Source organism: Rasamsonia byssochlamydoides, assembly GCF_041956645.1.
Source record: "Rasamsonia byssochlamydoides strain NRRL 3658 unplaced genomic scaffold VTN77scaffold_30, whole genome shotgun sequence".
Taxonomy (NCBI): Eukaryota; Fungi; Ascomycota; class Eurotiomycetes; order Eurotiales; family Trichocomaceae; genus Rasamsonia; species Rasamsonia byssochlamydoides.
In genome coordinates this window covers 29,073-51,155 of record NW_027192413.1, presented here as the reverse complement: position 1 = coordinate 51,155, position 22,083 = coordinate 29,073, and the positions used below count along the sequence as shown (strand labels likewise).

The 22,083-nt window shown below is 50.3% G+C and overlaps 10 protein-coding genes across 10 annotated transcripts; 4 read left to right on the top strand and 6 right to left on the bottom strand.

Annotated features, from left to right (window-relative positions):
- Nucleotides 1-549: 549 nt before the first annotated feature.
- VTN77DRAFT_4393 (uncharacterized protein) lies at nucleotides 550-1,254 on the top strand (the record flags this gene model as incomplete). Its single annotated transcript, XM_069420447.1, has 1 exon — nucleotides 550-1,254. The coding sequence occupies one exon, from the start codon at nucleotides 550-552 to the stop codon at nucleotides 1,252-1,254; it is 705 nt and encodes a 234-aa protein (XP_069277786.1).
- Nucleotides 1,255-1,590: 336 nt separating this feature from the next.
- VTN77DRAFT_4392 (uncharacterized protein) lies at nucleotides 1,591-2,668 on the bottom strand (the record flags this gene model as incomplete). The annotated part of the gene is made up of 2 exons (XM_069420446.1): nucleotides 1,591-2,204; nucleotides 2,284-2,668. The coding sequence occupies 2 exons, from the start codon at nucleotides 2,666-2,668 to the stop codon at nucleotides 1,591-1,593; spliced, it is 999 nt and encodes a 332-aa protein (XP_069277785.1).
- A 733-nt stretch (nucleotides 2,669-3,401) lies between these two features.
- VTN77DRAFT_4391 (uncharacterized protein) lies at nucleotides 3,402-4,385 on the bottom strand (the record flags this gene model as incomplete). The annotated part of the gene is made up of 1 exon (XM_069420445.1): nucleotides 3,402-4,385. One exon carries the CDS (start codon nucleotides 4,383-4,385, stop codon nucleotides 3,402-3,404), a length of 984 nt encoding a protein of 327 aa, XP_069277784.1.
- Nucleotides 4,386-5,481: 1,096 nt separating this feature from the next.
- Nucleotides 5,482-7,111, bottom strand: VTN77DRAFT_4390 (uncharacterized protein; the record flags this gene model as incomplete). The annotated part of the gene is made up of 3 exons (XM_069420444.1): nucleotides 5,482-5,513; nucleotides 5,583-6,878; nucleotides 6,931-7,111. The coding sequence occupies 3 exons, from the start codon at nucleotides 7,109-7,111 to the stop codon at nucleotides 5,482-5,484; spliced, it is 1,509 nt and encodes a 502-aa protein (XP_069277783.1).
- Nucleotides 7,112-7,753: 642 nt separating this feature from the next.
- On the bottom strand, nucleotides 7,754-9,320 carry VTN77DRAFT_4389 (uncharacterized protein; the record flags this gene model as incomplete). Its single annotated transcript, XM_069420442.1, has 3 exons — nucleotides 7,754-8,366; nucleotides 8,416-8,941; nucleotides 9,026-9,320. The coding sequence occupies 3 exons, from the start codon at nucleotides 9,318-9,320 to the stop codon at nucleotides 7,754-7,756; spliced, it is 1,434 nt and encodes a 477-aa protein (XP_069277782.1).
- Nucleotides 9,321-9,802: 482 nt separating this feature from the next.
- Nucleotides 9,803-12,492, top strand: VTN77DRAFT_4388 (uncharacterized protein; the record flags this gene model as incomplete). Its single annotated transcript, XM_069420441.1, has 3 exons — nucleotides 9,803-9,992; nucleotides 10,050-11,488; nucleotides 11,554-12,492. The coding sequence occupies 3 exons, from the start codon at nucleotides 9,803-9,805 to the stop codon at nucleotides 12,490-12,492; spliced, it is 2,568 nt and encodes an 855-aa protein (XP_069277781.1).
- A 279-nt stretch (nucleotides 12,493-12,771) lies between these two features.
- On the bottom strand, nucleotides 12,772-13,844 carry VTN77DRAFT_4387 (uncharacterized protein; the record flags this gene model as incomplete). Its single annotated transcript, XM_069420440.1, has 6 exons — nucleotides 12,772-12,825; nucleotides 12,900-13,229; nucleotides 13,291-13,413; nucleotides 13,484-13,612; nucleotides 13,707-13,732; nucleotides 13,787-13,844. The coding sequence occupies 6 exons, from the start codon at nucleotides 13,842-13,844 to the stop codon at nucleotides 12,772-12,774; spliced, it is 720 nt and encodes a 239-aa protein (XP_069277780.1).
- Nucleotides 13,845-14,278: 434 nt separating this feature from the next.
- VTN77DRAFT_4386 (uncharacterized protein) lies at nucleotides 14,279-15,631 on the top strand (the record flags this gene model as incomplete). The annotated part of the gene is made up of 1 exon (XM_069420439.1): nucleotides 14,279-15,631. One exon carries the CDS (start codon nucleotides 14,279-14,281, stop codon nucleotides 15,629-15,631), a length of 1,353 nt encoding a protein of 450 aa, XP_069277779.1.
- Nucleotides 15,632-16,054: 423 nt separating this feature from the next.
- On the bottom strand, nucleotides 16,055-18,583 carry VTN77DRAFT_4385 (uncharacterized protein; the record flags this gene model as incomplete). Its single annotated transcript, XM_069420438.1, has 3 exons — nucleotides 16,055-17,540; nucleotides 17,601-17,722; nucleotides 17,780-18,583. The coding sequence occupies 3 exons, from the start codon at nucleotides 18,581-18,583 to the stop codon at nucleotides 16,055-16,057; spliced, it is 2,412 nt and encodes an 803-aa protein (XP_069277778.1).
- A 2,129-nt stretch (nucleotides 18,584-20,712) lies between these two features.
- Nucleotides 20,713-22,014, top strand: VTN77DRAFT_4384 (uncharacterized protein; the record flags this gene model as incomplete). Its single annotated transcript, XM_069420437.1, has 4 exons — nucleotides 20,713-20,812; nucleotides 20,861-20,903; nucleotides 20,954-21,080; nucleotides 21,130-22,014. The coding sequence occupies 4 exons, from the start codon at nucleotides 20,713-20,715 to the stop codon at nucleotides 22,012-22,014; spliced, it is 1,155 nt and encodes a 384-aa protein (XP_069277777.1).
- Nucleotides 22,015-22,083: the final 69 nt, after the last annotated feature.

Here is a 22,083-nt window from a genome sequence, read left to right as displayed (position 1 = left end):
ATCTTGGACTGAATAACAGGCTGGACGACAGAGACGATCCTCATCTGCCTGGCCATGTTAGTTGTGTCCTGTAAAATCATTCCTGACTCTCGTAGTCCTCGTCTCTTGTCTGATTCGCATGGATAAGCAGTCGTCCGAGTTAGCCTAGTAATGCTTCTACTATATAGAAACAAACAGCAGACTTGGATATCTCAATCACCCTTCTTTTTCCCCTTTTTTCTTCATCTAGAGCGGAAAAGTCCATGTCGTGATTATTAACCATTATTAATCACGGACATTGTACGTGACCAAATCCCGTTACAAAAACCTTGAAGAATACCAAGATCCCGGGACCGGGGACTACGGGAATCGGGAATTGCCCTGATCAGCCAGAGTTGCGGTCCTTGTGGAGAACCTTATCAACGCTCCAATTGAATATCGGGATGCGATCGAAAGGTTCGTGCAGGTGGAGATCTTAGTAAATCCTATCGCATCATTTACTGTCAAAATGATGCTAACTCGGGCAAATCGTAGGGATGAATTATTCTGATTAGTGATAAGTACTGTGGAATGCATGTCGTTGAAGATGGTGCCCCAAAGATAATTAATCTTCAACTTAGCAGATTGATTTACCACCAAACTGTCTCTCCTCATCACTACATATCACTTCTACTACATACAGTCAGGATTCAAAAAGTCTATCATACTTCACGAACAATGTTCCGCACGCCAGTTTCTCGCCACGTCAGGACCACCACCAGCAGCGCCCGCCTGCCGCTGCGATCATCTTCTCGCCAATTCTCCTCCTCCCCAATCGCCTCGCAAAAAGTGCCCTTCCGGATCGACAGCGAAGGCACAGGAGTCGCCCAAACAGTCACCGTCCAGGGAAGCCCGCACAAGATCTCCGTCGACGCATACCCGTCGTTTGGCGGGAAGGACACCGCCCCGACGCCGCTTGCCTACTCGCTCACGAGCCTGAGCTCCTGCTCGCAGGTAACCGGGTCCCTCGTCGCGAAGGACCTGGGCATCAAGCTGGGCAGGTGGCAGGTGACGGTCAAGGCGGACCTGGGCACGGACGTGCTGGTCAAGGGCGAGCAAGGAAACGCCAATTGGGACAATGTCGAGCTCCTGGTGCGCGTGCAGACGGATATCCAGGGCGATGACACCAAGTTCCAGAAGTTCGCCGACGAGACGGAGCGGCGGTGTCCAATTACGCAGCTGTTTAAGCGCAGTGGAGCGGGGTGGAAGAGTCAGTGGGTGAATGAGCCGTTGTGAGAGCTTCGGTGGTAGCAGTTAGCAGTGCAGCAGTACTGCAGTACTCGCATATCTGGCGTTATTCGTGTCTTCTGATGGTGAGTGTCCTTTGCCTGTGTCCGTTCGACATTCTCAGACTGATATTCGATCTCTGCATAGCACAGAACGCATACAATTTGTATAATACTGCCATACTCAATTGATTTCATACGAAGGACATCCATAAGAAAGCAATATATTCAAATAGAATTCAGAGAAAAGATTCAAGTACTGCAGTAGCGGCCCTAGATTGCGTTAGTTTCCATCGGTGGCAGTAAAAGCGATCAGCCGGACAGTCCTGCAATTTTCTCCCGAATATCACCATTGCACGTCGCAATCTTTTTCCTCGTCCTCCTCATCCGGCATTTTACGAGGCCAATGATGATGAAATGCCAACGCTTGATTGTCGAGCCGTTGCTTTTGTTCTGGCGACAACCCCCATAACTGCGGACCCAGGACGTAGAACGCGTTCTGCGTGTTCATATACTGCAGCAGGAGCACCAACATATGCCTTAATTCCTCCTCATCTGACTGCTGGATGATGGCCAGGGCCTGGAGCACGTATTCCCAGATCTTCCTCCGTCGTATCGATTCTTCCGTGATCGAATTCCTGTGATCGCGGTTCAGGGCCCGGTTGATTTGCTGCAGGACGATCCGGGGCAAGGCTGTCCTCATCAGTCCGAAGTCGTCGGGGATGTTGAGGTTCTTCCAGGGTTCTAGGGCCCTTGTCGCTGCGTTCACCAGGGCATAGCCCGTCAACCGGTTGATGATCTCCTCGACCGCGTCTAACCCGATGAATTCTGCTCCGGACAGCATGTGGACTGCACGGTATTTGGTATCGCCCATGTCCTCGTATCGAAGTTCTTTGTCGCCGCCTTCCTCGTCTTCGTCTTGGTCTTCTTCTTCTGGGATAGCATTGTCGCTCTCAGAATCTGTGGGGACGGGTTGCAAATCGTCAAGTCATTGTCGACCTCGTCCAGGTTCAAGAGGGAGAAGACTCTGACAACTCACCTGTATCGTCATTGTAAAAGTCATCGTAGTCATCACTCATAGTTACTGATCGCCATTCATCGGATTTATGATCATCATCGTCATATTCTTCCTCCTCTGGTTGTTCTGGTTCATCTTCAGACTCCTCACTATCAGACTCCGGCCACGAGTGCTTATAAAGCCATCTGGTGTACCGTCCCTTAATTCGGTACGTATGGTAACGAGACGAGGGTCCCTCTTCCTGCCTCTCCTTGGGCGGGCCATCGCTGTTCCCCATCTCTATATCTACAGTACAGGCACCGCCCGGGTGTTGTTGTTGTTGAGGAAACTCCACACGCAAGGAGACTCCGGATGCATTTTCGTGCCTATTTGGTCGGTCTAGCAAGACCAGGTTTTGTTTTGTCATTGTGGAGGATGAGGAAGCACCGCTGAACTGTGATGCTGACGGTATGTATGTAGGGATGAGGCGTTTATAGGCCTTGCAAATCGAGGGGGCGTTGTCGATTGGTCTTGCGAGGGGGATTACCTAGGCAGAAACCGATCCATTGCTTTTAGGTAGAAGCTTTTTTTTAGGCAGAGAAATCTTACAGCGTGATCAAAGTATGAGCCGTACAGTGTCCCTCTCGGGATCACTATGAACTCATGGACTCCATTCTCCGCATTCTACTCGATCTACCAGCGTACCAATGGTGATGGGATCCTTTCCACGGTTGAACGGAAAGATTCATCGGATCCCAGAAGCTAGACGCTGAAAGGTGAGAATGAATCTGGCTTCCGTTCAGGCAGAAGGGAGATGGAACCTTCTTTCGCCGTAGGTTCCAATGGTTGAGTCCAAGTCATCCATAATGTTAAATCATCAGATATCTATCTTGCACTGGCCAATCAGAAATGGCGAATGGCGTAAACATTGGAAAAGTCGGGAGTTGTCACCCACCTTCGGAAGGTACCTAGGTAGTAAATCGCTACGGAAAGATTGTTGATATTCCTAGGTTCTGGGCTGCGCATACCTAATATGGAAATCGGTCCTGTGGCTGAAGCCGACACAAATAGAAGTCGAATCTGACCGCCATCAAGACTAGAAGATTTGGGTTTTAGTATGATATTAATGCCAATCCTCCGTTGTCTTGTTTCATTGTCGGTCATCCCACCTCATTCCTTTCTCTTGCCCTTGCGATCCTCTTTGTCCTCCACTCCATGCCTTTCTTTCTAATAAGACAGACGGCAACAATGCCACAGCTGCCACTCCAGATCCCCAAAACTGTAAAGTACCAGCCTCTTCCCGTCGCGTCGAGCAGTGGCTGTAGAATAGCAACGCTAGCAGCTGCCATTGCACACCGTGTGATGCTAGCTGCTGCTGCTGCCGTGCTTGAACTCTCAGGGAACATATCCACCAGAAGGGTGTTATACGACGTGTAGAAGCATGTCCCCCAGAATCCTTGAATGAACTGCAAGATCAAAGGAATAGCGACATGCACCTTCTTGCCCACAGCCCATCCGTATCCAACCAGGGTCGCAGTTGATATGGCCAGGAGCGCAAAGCTACCTCTCGACCGCGCAAGCTCGATGGGGAAGCGGCCCAGATCATCACCGGATACTCGATTGACTGTCCAGCCGAACTTTCTCGCAATAAATCTGTAATTGTAGTCGAGGAGTTTCCCATTGCAGTACCCTCCGACGATAATCCCCCCTCCACGAGGCAGATATGACAGGCCGATCTGGAGCTCGTTAAATTGGTAGATATCTTTGTAGATATCTGGAACGGACGCAGCAAGGGAGTAATCCATGGCGTAGAAGGATCCGTGCATCCACAGGCAGAGAAAGGTATCATAGTAGAAAATGATGCGTAGGCAAGCCAACGGGTTTCGAAGACGCAGTCTGCTCAGAAACCTAGTCTGATTGGCACCAAGGTTCTCCTTTTTATTATTATTTCCTTGAAGCTTCGATCCGCCCACCTTGCTTTGCGCCTTGAGGCAGCATTTTTCTCCACAGCGTCCATTGATGACCCGGCCTATGTGCTTGAGGACGAGATCATGGATATTCCGCTTGGCTGTTTTCCTGCCTCCTTTCTCCTCGACCGCTACTTCTGGGAAGGGAAAATCCCGAATAGCACGATCCTCCGCCATGCGGGACACACGGATCTCGACGTCACTGTTTTTACCACTTCGATTCCCTGGCAAGTCACTGCGACGGTCGCGACCATCGAACTACAGATCTCTGTCCTCTCTGCCGACAGGTGTCAGACTCTGAAACGGTGAAATGTCTGAAATTGAAAAATACCAAAACGCCATCGAAGTTCGTGAAAGAGGCCCTAAAGCACTTCGACGATGGTCTTCTGCAGAGTGACGGGCTGGTCTTCCGTGGTCTGTCCCTATCCACCCTAGAGCTATGCTTAACCTTCTTCGTCCCTGTTATTCACTCCAACTCTGAGCGTCGAGGCAGGCCACCCAAAAAAAGCCGCTCAGAACCCGGAGGAGAAACGCCATCTAAGCGTCCTTGTGGTTGCCTACGAAAGAACACTGCAGCTACCTACATAATGTACCTATTATGCACCTAGGTAGATTTTAGGATCTCCTTTTTGGGCGGGCTTCCTACTCATATTCACATTCCTCACCATGTTCCTTGTGTTAGGTCATTTACTTTGCAGGTGGGCTCCTAACTATATATATTCCTCGCCATAATTCTCACCATATCCTTTACTAATATTTGTTCTCTCACTGAAGAATACCTCTTGCTAATTAGGTATATAACTTAATACCAATATGCAATCCCTTTGTCAATTTATATATCTCTGAGCCTTGCCAATATAGCATGGTGGGCAGACTTTAGCAATTTTGGTGTTGCATAATGGCTGTTAGCAATGCTTAGATAATTGTCACTAGGAAAAAAAAAAGAATTCTTTATAATAGAGTAGATTACCTAGGTAGTCAGCTTATATAAAAGCCATGTCTCACGATTCGGTAATCTTGCCAGGGTTAAAACCCTGCAATGGATTCAATGTACATACATACATGTACATGTACATACAGGAACTACCAATTATGAATACAGTACATACTGACGCCAAGGGTATATATATCAAATCCTGAGCGCCATGGAAAAAAAATTCATAAAAAGACCATTGCTTGCCACACCACCGGATAAAATTGCTAAACAGGAGGGGAAAAAAAAACATGTCTTCGGAACCCCCGGCGCATTATACAAGAACAGCGAACAGCGTCGTCAATAGGGGATGAAATCGAAGCTCATTCGGTCTGCGAATATCGTTAGCGATTGTGTGTTTTTCAAGAGTTCTTTTTTTTATGAGGAAGGAACCTCCATACCAAGAAAATGACTCCAATCTTCATCCTGATTGAGCTGATCGTTCGCCCAGTATATCTCGAGGAACTTCAGCGACTGGAGCACGTTCGGGATTCTCGTCGTGTCGTGCAAGGTAAGCAACAACCTCTTGAACGCCTCCCTGTCCTCTCCCAGGGCTTCACAGCCAGCCGTGAACAAAGGAGTGGTGAGCATGACCCACGGGCTCAGCCCGCTTTTCGGGACAATTTGCGACGTGCACTCCAGGACCCGTTTCACCGAGTGCTGGACCTCCGGACACGTCGCTGGCCACTTGCGTACTCGGCGGTAGATGTGGATCAGGGCCGTATGCTGGAAGGCCTCGTTGCAGAGCATGAATTCGCGGATGCAATCTTCGGATAACCCCTCCACAACTCCTGGGTAGAATGTCGGCCGTTTTCCAGCGTATCTGTCTATCAGAGTACGTACGGAAAGCTCCAGATATGCAGCTCGCTCTTGAAATTCCGCTTCTTCGATCGGTGGTCGTGAGCCATTACTCTGGTGTCTTTTCCACGCCGCGGCCCCGATCTCGCGAAAGATATCTGCAAGGTGCACCGTGAAGCCCCAGTAGTCATCGAGATAGTCAGGGTCATCGAGCAGACCGGCATTTCCCGGGTGTGGCTTGAGCACGACCTCGTCGATCGGAGGCCCGTTGCCATTCAGCGCTGTGAGGGACACGATGGACCGATACCATCGGTCAAGATATTTGCGAAAAGTAGAACTCTGCGGTGCCGAGGAAGCCATCAGGGCCTTTGCTCCCTCCACGTGGGCCCTCCATGTGTTTGGATGAATGGCGCCTGAATGGATCTCAGCCAAGCAGAGTGTACGTGCTGTTGCCAAGAGAGCATCAGAACCCTTCCGGCTGGGATCCTGAAGCTCAGTCCGAAAGTGCTCCAGGCTTCGAGCCATCAGCCTGGCAATGTCGGGTGCAGCCTTGATCGTGTCGGAGTGATTATTGAGCGCTTCCAGGTGGATGGCAGAGAGGGCCATGGTCGCGTACAACAGCGATGGCGTCTGTAGAGCCATTGGCACAATCATCCTGCAAATCTCCTTCTGCATACCGGCATGACAAGATGTGACGTGAGAGGCATCGCGGATATAATGATGCAATAAAGCTTTCTGTTTCGATGGCAGTGATGAGAATGGGTCGATTTCTTGTACCAACACTACTTCTGACGGTGACGGTGACGGTGACGATGACGAGGACGAGGACGACGAGGATGACGGCGGGGAGGATGACGGACACTTTCCTGTGGTATATACGAATTCACCTGGAGAGTATTCTGCAGCATTTGTTCGTGAGAGCTCTTTCTTTCCCTCAGACTGGGACCGTACCTAGACGCTGCATGCATGCACCGAATCTCGAGCGCGAAAACGACCGTCCTCCCCATTGCAACTGCATGGCATACCTGCACTGCACCCCGGCCGCCTTGCACCGGCCACATTCCGGATGTTGTTCGTCACATTTTTGCCGCCGTGCTTTGCATCGCTTGCATCCCGTAAAGGATCGAGACATGCGTCGGAGGAGGGGTTTTCGCCGCTACAATAACGTAACGATGCTAGCCAAATTCCCCTCCTGAGGCTATCTCAATAAGATGAGACCACGGTGCTGCCACGTTGAAGATCGATTAATTGCCTGACCAATTCGCTTCGTGATAGATATATAATCGTAGGAGATGACCGGTCAAGATGGGCGCTCACATCCTACAAGCAGGGTAATCTGGAGGTCTGTGGAGGTCTTATCAATGACGGGGACTTCGCCCGCAAATTGGCGCGTGCTGTTCACGAGGCAATCCCCACATCTTCCAAGTCGATTCTGTGCCAAGCTAAGTGTGCGCTTGATCATCTGGAGTGCGGCACTATTGAGCCAACTTAAATCATTATTGGACATCACAACCGGATGAGCGGGAAGTACGACTCTGTATGCATAACTCTCTCAACGAAGATCCCTCAAAACAAACTCTGGCGCGTCTATTCGCATAGTTCCCGGATCTGGATATGCTCTCTCCAGATTCCTGACACTCTAACATACAGAATTTACGCCAACAAGAAAAAAAAATGGAACAAATGACATTACATAGACACCGAAAGCGGTAGGTGCATTATTGGGAAGGACGCAGTGACTGGGAATCCATGAGATTTTACTCCAGGGTTGCCATCAGCTCTCGAAGGTGTATCGTAACCATTCTCCGACAGCACGCAAACTTTCCCATCGCACCGATTCATCCCGATCGGTCATCAGTTCCATAACTCTTGCTTTCAGCCCCAACTTCTCTAGTTGGGACCGCCTCTCCGGGAGCTGCTTGACAAGATTGCCAACGTCATTGCATGCTATGGCGAGGACTTGCTTGTCGTTATCCCAGCTCTTGGAGAGAATCTCTGCCAGCTTCTTGGGTAGGGCACCCCGGTCTTCATCGAGAATCCGACGCGCATTCTCTCTCCAAAAGACAGGGTTGCGGTGAGGTGGCGACCAGCGCAGGTGGCCGGACTGTAATTCGGCGGCGTACTCATCAAACGTAGTTTGCGTCTTCGTGTACTCATCCAACATATCCGACAGTGACTTTAAATCCTCAAGGAGGTCTGGGTCGGTCAAGTGACGACCTGCAAGGTTCGAGAGAAGCGCTGGTAGACGGACGAATACTGCGACAGGCAAGAGTGTCGTTCGGTTGGCGGAGAGCAGGTTGTTGAGGGTGGCAAGGAGCAGTCGCGTGGTCTTCTCCTTCGGAGAGAGTCGTAGAAGTTGTGTGTACAATGCAATAATGTCATGGTCCCTGGTGCGAAATGAGCCAGATGTAACGTCCCGACGCTGAGGCTACTTACGACTGCAAGTCATTCCCAACCAGGCTGCCTTCGAAACTAAGCTGCCAAATCACCAGGAGAACGTGGTACAGTAGTTGAAGCCCCACGCCTCCCCCGATGCCCACATCGAAATTCCGGATGCTGCTCGTTCCAGCCAGACTCGACGAGCCACTGTCTTTTGCGCCAGCAGCCGCACGGAGAATATCCACTAGCGGGTCAACAGTCTCTTTCCTCTGATTCCAAAAGATCTCCCTTGCCGCCTTGGTCCTGAGCAGGGCTGAGTATCCCTGTACCCCGATATCCTGAAGGCCACTATCCTGATTCTTTGTCAGGGAAGAAAGGTATGAGTAGAGCTGTGGGAGAGCTTCCTCGTCTCTCGCAGAAGACTTGGTCGAGGAGACAAGTGCTGTCGAGACAAGATTCGTTAAAAAGGAGGACGTCAGGAGAGAGATGGGGTCTTCAGGATTCGTAGAATGACGCAGGAGGGGAAGGAATGGCTTGTATGGATCCGGATGGGCCACAAGCGCCGAGGCCAGGGAGGGAGAGTCTGTATCCCAATTGAATAGCTGTCAGTATTTGAGAAAAGACAATACAATATCCATATCATTGTTCACAGCTGGAATGATCGCACCGTTAATGAGATCTGCAGCTAAGACCAAGATATACTGCACGATATCGGTCCGCTTGGATGCGGACTCGAGAACACTCTTGCCATCGGGGCCCCCCGCAAGCAACGTGGTATACCCTTTCAGATCGCCCTCTATCGTCTGACGCCGTTGCTCCTTGCGGACCTTGTCCACGGCCTTGATCTTGCGCAACTGGTCATCGGTGATGTTCCCAGCCCGGACGGCCCCCTCCCACGGGATGGGCCGTGCGCGGATGTTGTTCTGCAGGGAGCTGAGATAGGTGGGAGGCTCCAGAGACATCGTCGACCGCAATCAGATCGGAAAGGCCGCTGGACGAGAGGTGTCTGGCTGGAGCTGCGATTACAATGATGTCGGAGGGGGCAGTATGGAGCCTTACTTCCCCCGTGCCGCCATCACTGTGGTTGGCGGGCTCACTATGGGGCCGCCCTGTGCCGCCAAGAAGCACGCGGACAGCCGCTGTGGCTTGAATTAATCTATCTGTCTTCTGTCCATGTCGCTGTGGGACGCGCAAGCAGCAGTCAGGCTGTCTGTACCATCTTCTTTCCCGTTTGTCCTCTCATTCACTGTCTCTCGTTCATGGATAGTTCCTCTATGTTGGACAGACTCGTCCTTGGCGCAACGTGATTGAGCTCCGGCCGCCTCCGCTCCCCCGACGCATAGCATTTCGACCGGACTCACCACTTATGGTCGTTTCAAGGTGATCAACTCTGCCGGGACTGGGAGGAAGCAGTACGGACCTTTGTGGAGAATCGGGTACCATCATGTCGTCCAATGCTCAGCCGACCAAGTCGAAATGGGGCGTGACGGCCTTCTTACAGCAAGCAGTCTCTGGGGTAGAGTCCAGGCTAGATGTCATCCTGGCGAATGATGAAGACCTTCCTCCCAAAAAGCCTCCGCCAAAGGGAAGCCAGACGGATGAGCGAGGCGCGGCTGCCAAGTCAGCTGCTGGAGGTATGAAAGCTTCCGTCTGTATGCTCGATGCGCATGGCTGACTTGTCTCACGAACAGTCTCACGAAGCTCCTCGAATGCGCGGAAAAATGACCGTCTACAAGAGCGTCTGGCCCGTGCCGTGGCGAAGTCTCACGCAACGGGAACCGTCAGCAGTCCTCCATCTTCCACTGGTGCGCCTTCTCGAACTTCTACGCCTCTGCCCAGCAACGAGCCGCGCGCAAGTCTGGATAGTGCAAGAGGAAGTCTAGATGAGTCAAGTCCTACAAAAGTGACAGAGACTGCCTCTGTCGCCTCGTCAGCTCCTAGGAATAGTTCCGATTCCGGTACACGCTCTCGAGGCTCGAAGGAGTTACCACCTAACGACCGGAACGACCATGTTCTAGATCAAGAAGAGGAAACAGCCCGATCAGAAGCACCGGAAGATAGGGAAACGTCCGATCCAACTTCGGTGAAAGATACGGTCGTATCTGATACAGTGCCGGCACGATCATCATTGTCAGACGACCATGAGGCGGCATTGGCACAATTGCAGGCCGAGCACAAAGCTTCGGAGTTGCGGTGGCAAGAGGAGATGCATGAATATATCGAGAAAATCGATGCCTTACAGTCAAAGTTGAAATACTTGGCGAAAGAGGCAGCAGAATCGGCAAAGGAGGCGGCGGCATCCGCGGCACCTGGCAGCCTTGAGAAGCAGCTGTTCGAAAAAGATGAGCGCATTGCATTATTACTTGAGGAAGGGCAGAGGCTTTCGAAGACGGAACTGGATAATCGGACCGTAATTAAGAAGCTCCGGCAGCAGATTGCAGAGAATAGTAAATCTCAAGCTGATGCAAAACGGAGGATGGAGAAATTGGAGAAAGATCTAAGCAATGCAGAGGCCAGGGCAAAGCGGGCGGAGGCGGCTGAAAGGAGGGCAAACGACGCCCTCAATGCTCAGTCGAAGGCTTTCAAAGACTTGGAAGCTATCACCTCCGAACGCAACGCATTGATCTCAACGGTCGAAGAGATGAAGGCCCAGCTGGCAAGAGCTGTGGCTCGCGCAGAGGCTGCTGAATCGAAGGCCCAGTCCGATGCTTTGGAGCAATCGAGGCGTCGAATAGTAGAATTGGAAGATGACCTATCCAGCGCCAAAATCGAGCGCGAGCTGAGCGAGGAAAAGCTCAGAAGGGAGATCCGAGATCTCAGGGACAGTTTGGAACGGGAAAAGGAAGGGGCGCGGATATTGGAAGCCGAGCTCAAGGGAGAGCAGTCCGTTCTGGAGAGCAAGATGGAGACGCTTCGCTCACGAGCGGAAGAGGTCTCGTCGAGTGCTGCCGGGGACGCTCAGGCGAAATTACTGCGACAAATTGAAACTCTACAAACGCAGTATGCTGTTGCCAGTGAGAACTGGCACGGGATTGAGAGTTCGCTGCTCTCTCGATTGGCTAGCGTGGAAAAGGAGCGAGATGAGGTCGCGCGAAGGGAAGCTGATCTACGACGAAAGGCGCGAGAAGTGGTAAGAATAACCTCTCTAATCTCGTCATATCTACTGGTACGCCTGCTAATGGAGTATAATCTCAGAACATCAAAGCCAAGAAAACAGAAGAAGAGCTCGAAAACTCCAAGGAGGTCATTGAAGAATTGGAGCGCAGTCTCCAGGAAAGCCGGCAGGAGGTGCAGAAGCTGCAGCAGAGGGTCCAGAAAGCGGAAGAGGATCTCAACGCCGCAAGGAAGGATTTCATGGAGCAGCAAAAGGCTACCGAGGCAATGTGGACGCAGAAACTCGAAGAGGAAAGAGCCAAATGGCGGGAGCAGGCTCCTTCACCATCAAGCTTCCTTCAGCAACCGCGAACAGAATCGCCCGTTGCTTCGAGTCGCAGGTCCACCGCTGGCGGTCTCGAACCTGTGCCCGATAGCCGGCCATTGAGTCGTCGCTCCTCCACGCTACCTACTCAGGCCCCAGACATCATGACGCCCCCGCGACAAGACTCTCTCCCTTCGTTCAACCAGGTTGGCGCCTCTAACGGGCTCCCTAACCCAACATTGTTAGGTGCGCCTTTTCATACTCTCGAGCCTGAGGAGTATTTTGTGGGTCCCGCCACTCCTGTGACGCCGTCTGCCTACGGTGCTCAGACGACTCATTCTCGCGGAATCAATGACATAATCTCTGTATCAACCGTGGGGGCTGGCCCCTCCGTGCAGCTAGTTGAGCGTATGAGCGCTACCGTCCGGCGTCTTGAGAGCGAACGAGCAGCCACAAAGGACGAGTTGGCACGTATAACAGCTCAACGCGACGAAGCCAGGCAGGAAGTTGTTGAATTAATGCGAGAGGTAGAAGAGAAGCGGAAATCGGACGCTCGGGTTCGAGAGTTGGAAACACAGGTCGAGGAATTGGATCAACGCTATCAAACGACCCTCGAGCTTCTCGGAGAGAAGAGTGAGCAGGTCGAGGAACTCCAGGCCGATATTGCTGACCTCAAGAAGATATATCGTGAACTGGTCGATAGTACCATGAAGTGAGGCAAAACGAAGGTGGTGGCTGTCCCAGCTCATATCTTGCATATCTTGTAAATATACATTTCGGGAATCCGAATGGACGAAGGTTATGTGGTGCATGTAGACAGTGTCCCTTGAGGAAACTATTAGATAGGTTATCCCGCGGCATGAACCAGTCTTGAACGGGCAGGACACGGATTTGCTTTTGATCTCGATGAAGACTTCTCCATTCCTCTCATTATTTTTGTTTCTTCGCTTTCGGTATTATTATTTACGATCATCTGTCTCATGTCGCGGTTTGCTTTATGGGAGTTCTATGCCTTCGCGTTCCGCAGTTTGTATGATATACTTACGAACCTGTGTATTGTACATTACGGTCAGCCTGAATGAATCTGGACAACATACACTCAACACATATATGGAAACCATACCTTCGAATCTGGGGCTAATTCGATCGCCATCCTGCCCTCTGCGTCTTTCTTATCGGGTTCAGCGCCAGCTTTCAGCAGCAGGATCGCGGCATCTCCATGTCCCTCGGAAATGGCATGGTGTAACGCTGTGAGACCATCGACATCTTGAGCGTTCACGGGGCTCTTTCCCTCCTCGAGAAGGATCTTCAGAATAGGAATGGAGCCAATGGCCGCAGCACGATGTAGTGGCAACTGGCCCCGTTTATCCTTCACTCTTGCGCTGCACTTATGGGCAATGAGAGTCCGAACGGTGGACAGGTTGGCTTTGGAGGTGGCGAAATGGAGAGCATTCTGGGATAAAAGAAAATGATTAGCACCAGCTGACTGTGGGATGCTGTTGTGTTTGCCTTACCTGGCCGGAGTTGCTCTTCATATTGACATCTGCATCCTTGCGTAGCAGAAGATCAATGATAGGGTCACCTTCAGCATTCTTCAAGCTGGCGGCAATCATGAGTGGCGTCCATCCAGATCCATCCTAGTTGATACAGATGAGTAGATATCCAGGAGTGTTGATGTAACAGGGCCAGATTGTGCGTGTGACGAACCGTGACATCTGGATCAAAGTACTTATTTGCAGCAAGCAGTTCCACGATTGGTAATCGATTGTATGCAGCTGCCCAATGTATAGGCAGACGTTCGTCATCATCTCTAAGCTGCGCAAGTTTAGGATTTGCCTAACATTGCAACCCATCAGCACAAATGCATGTCATGGAGCGCATGAAAATCAACAAGTCGAGTCTAAGACGTGGGGCAACTGAGGGAACACACATTGAGTAAGGATTCCACTACCGATGCTAAAAGCCGTTAGCATGTTATCATGTTGTCTGACATGGCGGGAGCTGACTTACTTTTCCCTTCACGAGCAGCCTCGTGAATGGCAAACTTGGCGCTCTTATCTGAATCCATCGTCTCTGGAGATTCGAGGATGATGCATAACTACCTAGTAGGTAATAATCTCTAGTCTATGGAGATCAAGAAGAATAGCGGGGACTTTGGCGGAGAATCCGCTGCAAGGTGGTCCGAGCTCCTTCGACCGAAAGTTTGAACTTTCAGCTTCGCGAAAATCGCCCGACGCCAACATCCCGCAAGCCTTCACCTCCAACGCGTTTTACCTAGTTATCTCCAGCTGGCTATCTCCTAAATTCTAAACCTCTTGTCTTTTTCATGAATTACGCATCATCCTGTTCTCATTCTACCTACAACCCCGTCAGGATCCTCAGCTGAGATCCTGCACATCACTATCTGCCCTCGGGAGGTCCTACCTCCCGACTTCTTCTGACGCCTGGGGCTCGCGTTGTTAATTATCGCTAACTCATCGACGACTTCTATAAGCCGAGAGAATGGATGTTTTTCCATCTCCTACGCCAGCCAACCAGGCTGTGCACAACTCCACGAAGAGGACCATCGAGCTCTTTGGCCAGGACTATCTCATGGTTACTCCTTCAACCTCTGGAGATGGCTCAATAGGCCTTTCATACCGAAGAAAAGTCGAGTACGACGATGTCAGGGAACTCCCTCCAGCCCTTGCCGAGAAACAAGCCAAAGCAGCCGCAGCGCGTTCGAAGCGTCCCAAGATCCAACCGCAAGCCCAAGAAGAGAAAAATCGCCAATCATTGGCGCTTGTGAAGGGGTCATCTACTAGCAGTTCCAACGCAGCCGGAGATCAACCAAGGAGCCTCATTCAGCGGCCGTCGGCGACTCCGCAGCAGAGACCAGAGTGGCATCCTCCGTGGAAGCTGATGAGGGTCATATCGGGACATCTAGGATGGGTACGGAGCTTGGCGGTCGAACCCAACAATGAGTGGTTTGCTAGTGGTGCGGGAGATCGGACCATCAAGATCTGGAATCTGGCGACGGGAACTCTGCGTCTCACGCTGACTGGCCATATCTCCACTGTCAGAGGTTTGGCTGTGTCTCCTCGCCATCCATATCTCTTCTCTTGCGGTGAGGATAAGATGGTCAAGTGTTGGGACCTGGAAACAAACAAGGTTATTCGTCATTATCATGGCCACCTGAGTGGCGTATACACTCTGGCTCTTCACCCGAAACTCGATGTTCTGGTCACTGGAGGTCGTGATGGCGTCGCAAGAGTGTGGGACATGCGGACACGGAGCAATATCCATGTGTTGACGGGTCACAAAGGAACCGTTGCCGATGTGAAATGTCAGGAAGCTGATCCCCAGGTCATTTCGGCCTCTCTCGACGCGACAATCCGTCTCTGGGACCTTGCTGCAGGGAAAACCATGTGTGTGTTGACCCATCACAAGAAGGGAGTTCGCAGTATCGTTACCCACCCGAAGGAATTTACCTTTGCCAGCGCAAGCACAGGCAGTATCAAGCAATGGAAATGCCCGGAGGGAGCCTTTATGCAGAATTTCGAGGGTCACAACGCTATCATCAACTCCCTTGCGGTGAATGAGGACAACGTGCTCTTCTCGGGAGGCGACAACGGGTCAATGTCATTCTGGGACTGGAAGACTGGCTACCGGTTTCAGACTCTCGAAACCACAGCTCAGCCTGGATCACTGGATGCCGAGGCGGGTATCATGTCTGCGACATTCGACCGGACCGGTCTTCGCCTGATTTGCGGAGAGGCCGATAAAACGATCAAGATATGGAAGCCGGATGACGAAGCAACGCCAGAAACACATCCGCTGGACTGGAAGCCAACACTTGGAAGGCAGAGATATTGATTTCTTCTGGCTACACCAGATAGCCACGTATGTGCTTTGTTCGATGGGTGAAAGTCAATGCTATGTATTCTGCATGGTCAGGGAATCCTCATGGCGTTTGGGCGTTCTAGTGGTTCTTGAATTGTTGTGACAGGATGTAATCAATCTATCTATCTACGTCGGCCACTGATTAGTTATGGGCCAGAAAAAGACATTCATTCCTCGTTCTACCCTTGTATGATATTCTGATTGATATCCCGAAAATAAAAGAATTCCGGAAAAACATGGATTTTGTCATGATGATAGGGTATCCTGTCAGCTTAAAAATGCGAGAAAAGAAGTACTGTACATTGATCACCGAAACTCCAGCTGAGTCCAGATAAATGCTTCCATGATGCGTTAGCATCATTGCATCACTAAGGGAAAAAAGAATACTTGGCGTCCTTATTGATCGAAGCCTAATCCAAGCCCCTTCGCCTCGAGATCATCTCGGAACGCAGCCCTCACATCCTCCGCTGCGACTCGGAGCCTTACTTTGCCGCTTCTGTCTCTTCCCATTGTGGCCCCTAGCATCCCCTTGGAACCCATTCCTGTCTCGAGTGCTACGACTCCGGCGTTCATCAGCTCCATAGCAGCGAAACCCATAGCCTTCACCCTGGCACCAGGGTTGCCGCCAAGGAGGAACTCCTTGATGCTCGCGCCGGCAACGCCTGCGACCGCCACGGCCGCATCGGCGATCCTCTTTGCCTCGTCGAGGACATCGCCCATGGTGGATTCGGAGATGCCAGTGCGGCGAACACGGGCCAGGAGAGCGGCAAGAAAGAGCTTGCCTGAGAGAGGGAGACAACGGAGAGATTGCTGAAGAGGCGTAGAAGTCGCTTCTTGGATGGCCTGCTTGATGGTTGCGATTGTGACGCGGGGAAGATGGCGAGGCTCTTGTGTCTTCGGAGACTCTTCAGACTTTAATGACTGCTGTTGTTTCTGCTTCGGGGCCCGATCTCGGCGTGCGCTGCTCTTGCTGGGTGTTCGGGGTAGGGAATCGGTATCGTCTGTATTCATGTGGTTCGACGTGGCACCCTTGGCCTTAGCAGACTCGTATTCTTGCTCTGCAATCTCAACAGCTCGACGACATATATCAAGTGCCCGTCGAGCATCTCCGCTGACAGCGGCGACCTTTCTGCTCGCAAACTGAATAGCATCGGGGTCGACAATATTGCCAGGGACATTGGCCAGTCGAGAAGAAATGATCTCCATGAGATCGGTATGCTTGTAGCCCGGGAATGTGATACGCGTGAGGCCAAGTCTGCTGGAGATCTTGTTGCTGAGCGTTCTCTCGGGCAGGTCCATCGTATTCGCAACGGCGAGGACAATGAGACGTGAATGCCGAAGTGCAGGCCAGTTGAAGAAATTGTACATAACCGACTGATTTTTCGTAACCAGCTGATCGAGTTCATCCATTAATACTACGCATGGTACTCGACGTGGTGAAGGATGTGAGAATTCTCTCTCCAAGAGGTCGAGGGCATGAGACGGCGACACGCGATCTCCCTTCAATGCTTCCCAGAGCAAAGAATAAGCCTGATGAGGATCGGTAACCTTCATGCCGTTAATCTCAACAAAGATGAAATCATCCATCTCTTCTGCAAGTACAGCATTATTAAGCTGGGCCACCACTTCCCTAACGGTCGCTGTTTTTCCAGTTCCTGGCGTTCCAGAAATGTAGATACAAGTCCCAGTTCCTTCAGTAATGGCGGCGCTGAGATGAGCATAAACCGTCTCAAATTCAGCACTACGGCAAGGAAGTGACGCAGGTACGCTGGAGACATGCAACAAAGCACGTGCTTGGCGATACGGTGATGAGGTAAAGTGTGAGGGCGAGAGGATGCGAGTACCGAGAGGGGTGAATTCAAGGGGCTTCTTGACCACGATACTAAAAAGATAGACACGGTCAGTCTTCGAGCATTTCATCGTTGAGAGTGGTCACACAGACCGTTTACTAGTCGGTGTTGTAAGAATTTTCCGTCGAGACTGAGGCGTGACATTGAGCGAAGTCATCCGCTGCTTTTTCCTAGGTGTCACCGGCGCACGATCTTCGTCATTCGTGTCGACATACTGTATGGATCCAAAATTAGCCTTTCTATCATGAGCATCTTCAGCCACCATACTAACATCCTCATCCACTGGCTTGCGCCTTTTGGCCGTTTTCAGTCCCGCCTTGACCATGTCAATTAACCTATAGACACTCTGCTCATCCCCTTTGTAGACATCCTCCCAAATAAATTCCTCCGTATATTTCCCCTGCAGCTGATTTACACCTCTTCGGCAGATGATGCACTTCTTGTACTCCGCAAGTGCTGCCTTGCCCTTTGGCGGAGTCCCATTCGGATATTTGGCGAAGAACGCATCCTTAGACATGACGTTGGCCTTGCCGTTGATTGAGGTGAGAGGGTTCACATTAAAGTCGGTCGTAATATATTGCTCATTGAACAACGCATCCGCTCGTTTCTTGTTTTTCGTTGATAGAAACTCGTCGGGTGATGCAAACCACATGATGTTGGCCGACTTGACCATCTCCCCTTCATTTTCCTCATCTTCCTCCTCCAGGAATTCACATATAATACCGACCCAGTCTTTCCCAGCCTCTGGAGATTTTAACAGCACCACCTGACCCAATCTACACTCGAACGAGCCCATGCGTGCCCCGATGATCTTCCTTTGAGCTTGTCTAACTGCCGCTCGCGACGAGCGTCTTCGACTCGACAGGACCTCTCCATCATTTTCCGTAGAGCCTTCAAGGTCATTGTTTTCATCCGTTTCTCCTTCATAAATCCATTCCCATGGGTGGTCTTCAGATCCGAGTTCGTCGTCCGAGTCTTCATGAAGTATACCCCCTTTGGTCAGCCATTGTCGGGCTCGTTCCCTGTTATCGTGGTTCTTTCGGCGTTTCGATGTCTGATCGCTAATTGGGGCCATGTTATCGCAATCGTTTGCACATTGGAAAGCTGTTGTCGACGTTACTAGTTAGACGCCGTGAACAGAACTTTAGAAGCCAAATTAGCTCCGGGTCTCCATAGTAACGCGTCGAGGCTCGACGCGACGCGTCCTCTTTAAGTACTAATTAGGCTAGCGCCAATACTTCATTACATAAGCGTTATAAGACTGCAACAGTGATCAATTGAGAGGTTTTGCAGCCACCCTGGACAGGACAGCTTTCTGCCGGACAATAAATTTTCATACTACCCCCATTAGGGGAAGGCAAAGGCATATGTGACTGCTCATAAGTCAGAATTTAAGAGTAACCTTTGATGGAAACTTAAATATAGTAATTTTAACTCAAAAGTTTTGTTGAGAGACACATTATTATATAAATTATATGGTAGTCTGTCAAAGGGAGAAAGAGGGGTACAGAGGGAGAAAGAAGTAGGGGTGCGTATTGAAATTTCAATTTCAAACATTTCAAGGCCTCCGGTAAGAAATTTCAACAAGCCCGGTCAGATTACCAGGTCCTGTGAATTGTGTTCTTACCACTTTAGGAAGACTTTTGCTATTTTAGAGTCTGATTGGGCCAAACTGATGACTAATCTGCCCCACTTTTAAAGCTCTGTAATGTAAGGATTACAATTTCACGGCCCTGAAATGTATGAAATTTCAATTACAGGAAAATAGGCCAAATTACGCACCCCTAGAAAGAAGGCTATTCTTCGCACTATTCCCAAAAGAATCGCTGTCCAGATGTGTTCACGCCGTGAACACTCCTGGACAGCGAGTGGCTCTCGGCCTGAGACTAGTACAATACCGCCTTCCTAGTAAGGTAATCCACTAAACCTCTTTCAGTGAGTTGTCCTGTCCAGCCGCTGTCCAGGTGGCTGCAAAACCTCTCTAATATAGATATCACTGCTTTGCAAACGCTGGCGACTCAAAGCAAATTCCCTTAAGTCCAAGGAATTTGATTTTCTTAATGGACAGAAATATTTGCTAATTTCTGGGGGTAAAGGATAATGAAACATGACAGATATATTCAGTCCTGACTGAGTTGAATGCAATTATGCTGCCTTTGGCATTTCTTCTGTTCAAGCATACATATAGAACGCCATTCCTTTTTTTTTTCTTTAAAAAAAGGAGATCGATCCAAATCTATCTAAATAATAGAAAAAGAAAGATGATTCACTTTTCCTGTCCTTTTTTTCCCCCTTTTTGTGTGTGATGTCTTGGCCATGTGTTTCACCTGACGGATCATGCAAACGAGTTCATGCATTAATGCCATCGCCCAAATTCCCTGGGCCATATGGCAATCGCCTAAACTGGGCAGTGACGACCGCCTTTTGTATGTCTAGGTGGTTACTGTCACTGGGATCAAAGGCTCTAATTCACAACTCTCTCACTTCTCTCCTTATTTCTTGCCCATATAAGGCCAATGCCCTTGACTTGGGTCCATCGCTCTCTCTCTTAAGGCCATCATCACCAGATTTCACGCCACATACTGTCGCCATCTTTGCCATCTTCCACTGCTCTGAAACTCCAGAAGTACACCAAAACTTCTAAACTTCTTCGACCAGTCCTTTCATATCAGTTCTGTTCCTTGTTATCTCACTACCATTTGAAAACCTGCAGACTCAGTGCAACAGAGATTTGATCAGAAGCTGACTGCGTCGCCTTCTTTGAATAAGGTCACAAGCAATCAAAGTCTCGTGAAAGATAATGGAGTAGGTTTCCTCTCTTCCATTTGCTCCATTATCAACACTGACCCGCCACAGCCACGAGACTAGCGGTGCACAAGGTAGAAACCATATAGCAACATCAAGAAAACATCTTTCATGCGTGACAATAGCTGATTTTGCATAGAATGGCAACTGCCAGGCTACGGTCATGAGCCAAATCAGGCTCGTGTCCCAGCGACATCCTCTCCTCCAACAAGTAGCCAGGGTCTCGTATCTCGTCCGGTCCAAGATCAGGTGATACCTGTCAATCACCAAGATAGCACACAAATCCAACGTGCTTCTATCCCTGTTAAGGCTCCGATCAACTCCGTCGGCACGAGGAATAATACTTTCCCGACAAGAGGGATTCCCCGAGGTCCAAGAGGACGAGGAAATCCCTCTTTTATGCGGGGATTGTCTCGAGCCAGTCAGTTCCAACGTCCAAGTCGCTTTCCAAAAGATTCACAGGCAAAGGCAAAGTGGAGAGCTGGATTGAAACCCACAGGTGAGTACAACAACATGTCTGAAATCAAACACAGCTGATCGTGCACAGAAATCTTCAATCTTCCTGCTCGTTACGGCACATACAAACATCAGTAAGGTTTGCTTATTTCTTCTAATTTCAAGATACTGATGTTGTGTCTAGTATTATTCAAGCCGGCAGAGAGGTTCTTGGCGGAACCCCCGTTGGTACCGAGGGAAAATTTGAAGTATTTGAACAGATTTCCCAGAAGACTGGTGCATTTGTCAAACAGCCGTCCTATAACGATAAGGTAAGTGATAGTTTGATGTGTGGGAGTCATTCTCTAAATCATAGTATAGGATGTCTCCTTGTGGGGAGAGTTGCAACAGGTATCTGCTGCAAAGGATCTAATACTACAAATCGTCAAGCATTGCAATGACTTGGCCTACCCAAGGAAGAGACAAGACTGGGCAAAAATCAACGCCCATTCCGTGGCCAAGGAAGACCGCATTGATCACAAAGAAAAACGCGAGACGCTTACTCAACAGCTACGGCGATCCCCGGATCCATCCTTCAAGATTGTCGAGAGAGTGAGATTTCCCTGCTCATCCATCATCCTCGGTTCTGATACTAACAAATCGTCGTCACAGTTGCTCTTCCTCTGGCCCAATGGGGAACTTCCTATGAGAGAGGTGTTAGGCTCAGAGCTTGAAGTGCTGGACCCCATTCGAATCGAGTTCGGGTACAATATCTACGTCTTTGAAGAAGTCCCAGAGTATATCTGTGTTGTCGGCCAGGATCATGAGGCTTTGCGCGAGGTTGCTCGCCGTATCAGGACAAAATGGCATGAATTGATGGCGACATCGAATGTTCGGTCAAAGGTGTACCTCGCACAGCCCCCGGAGCCGAGCACCATGAGGACTGGGATTTTCGTCAAGAAGATTCACGGCCTTGCGAGACCCTCTCTTTCCGGGAGCCTCTTGAAAGATTTTCAGCGTGGGCCATGGCAAGAGCGTCTGACACTGATCCAATCGAAGAATGACGCTCGTCTTCTCAGCGCAACGGAACGATCTCTGCGAGGACTCCCATTCTTCCGTGGCCATCTGCGGATGAGGGTAAATATCGGTTCGTTCATCCTCGATGAGTACCGCTTGCCGAGGAACGCACAAACGGGATACTCCTTCGAAGAGTTCAGAGAAATGTTGTTGCATGAGAAAACGAGGGGACGTTTGGTACCTGGGTAAGAAGAGCTTTTCCTATTTTGATAATTGGGAGGTTTACTGACAGACGGTAAAATTCTCAGTCTTGATATC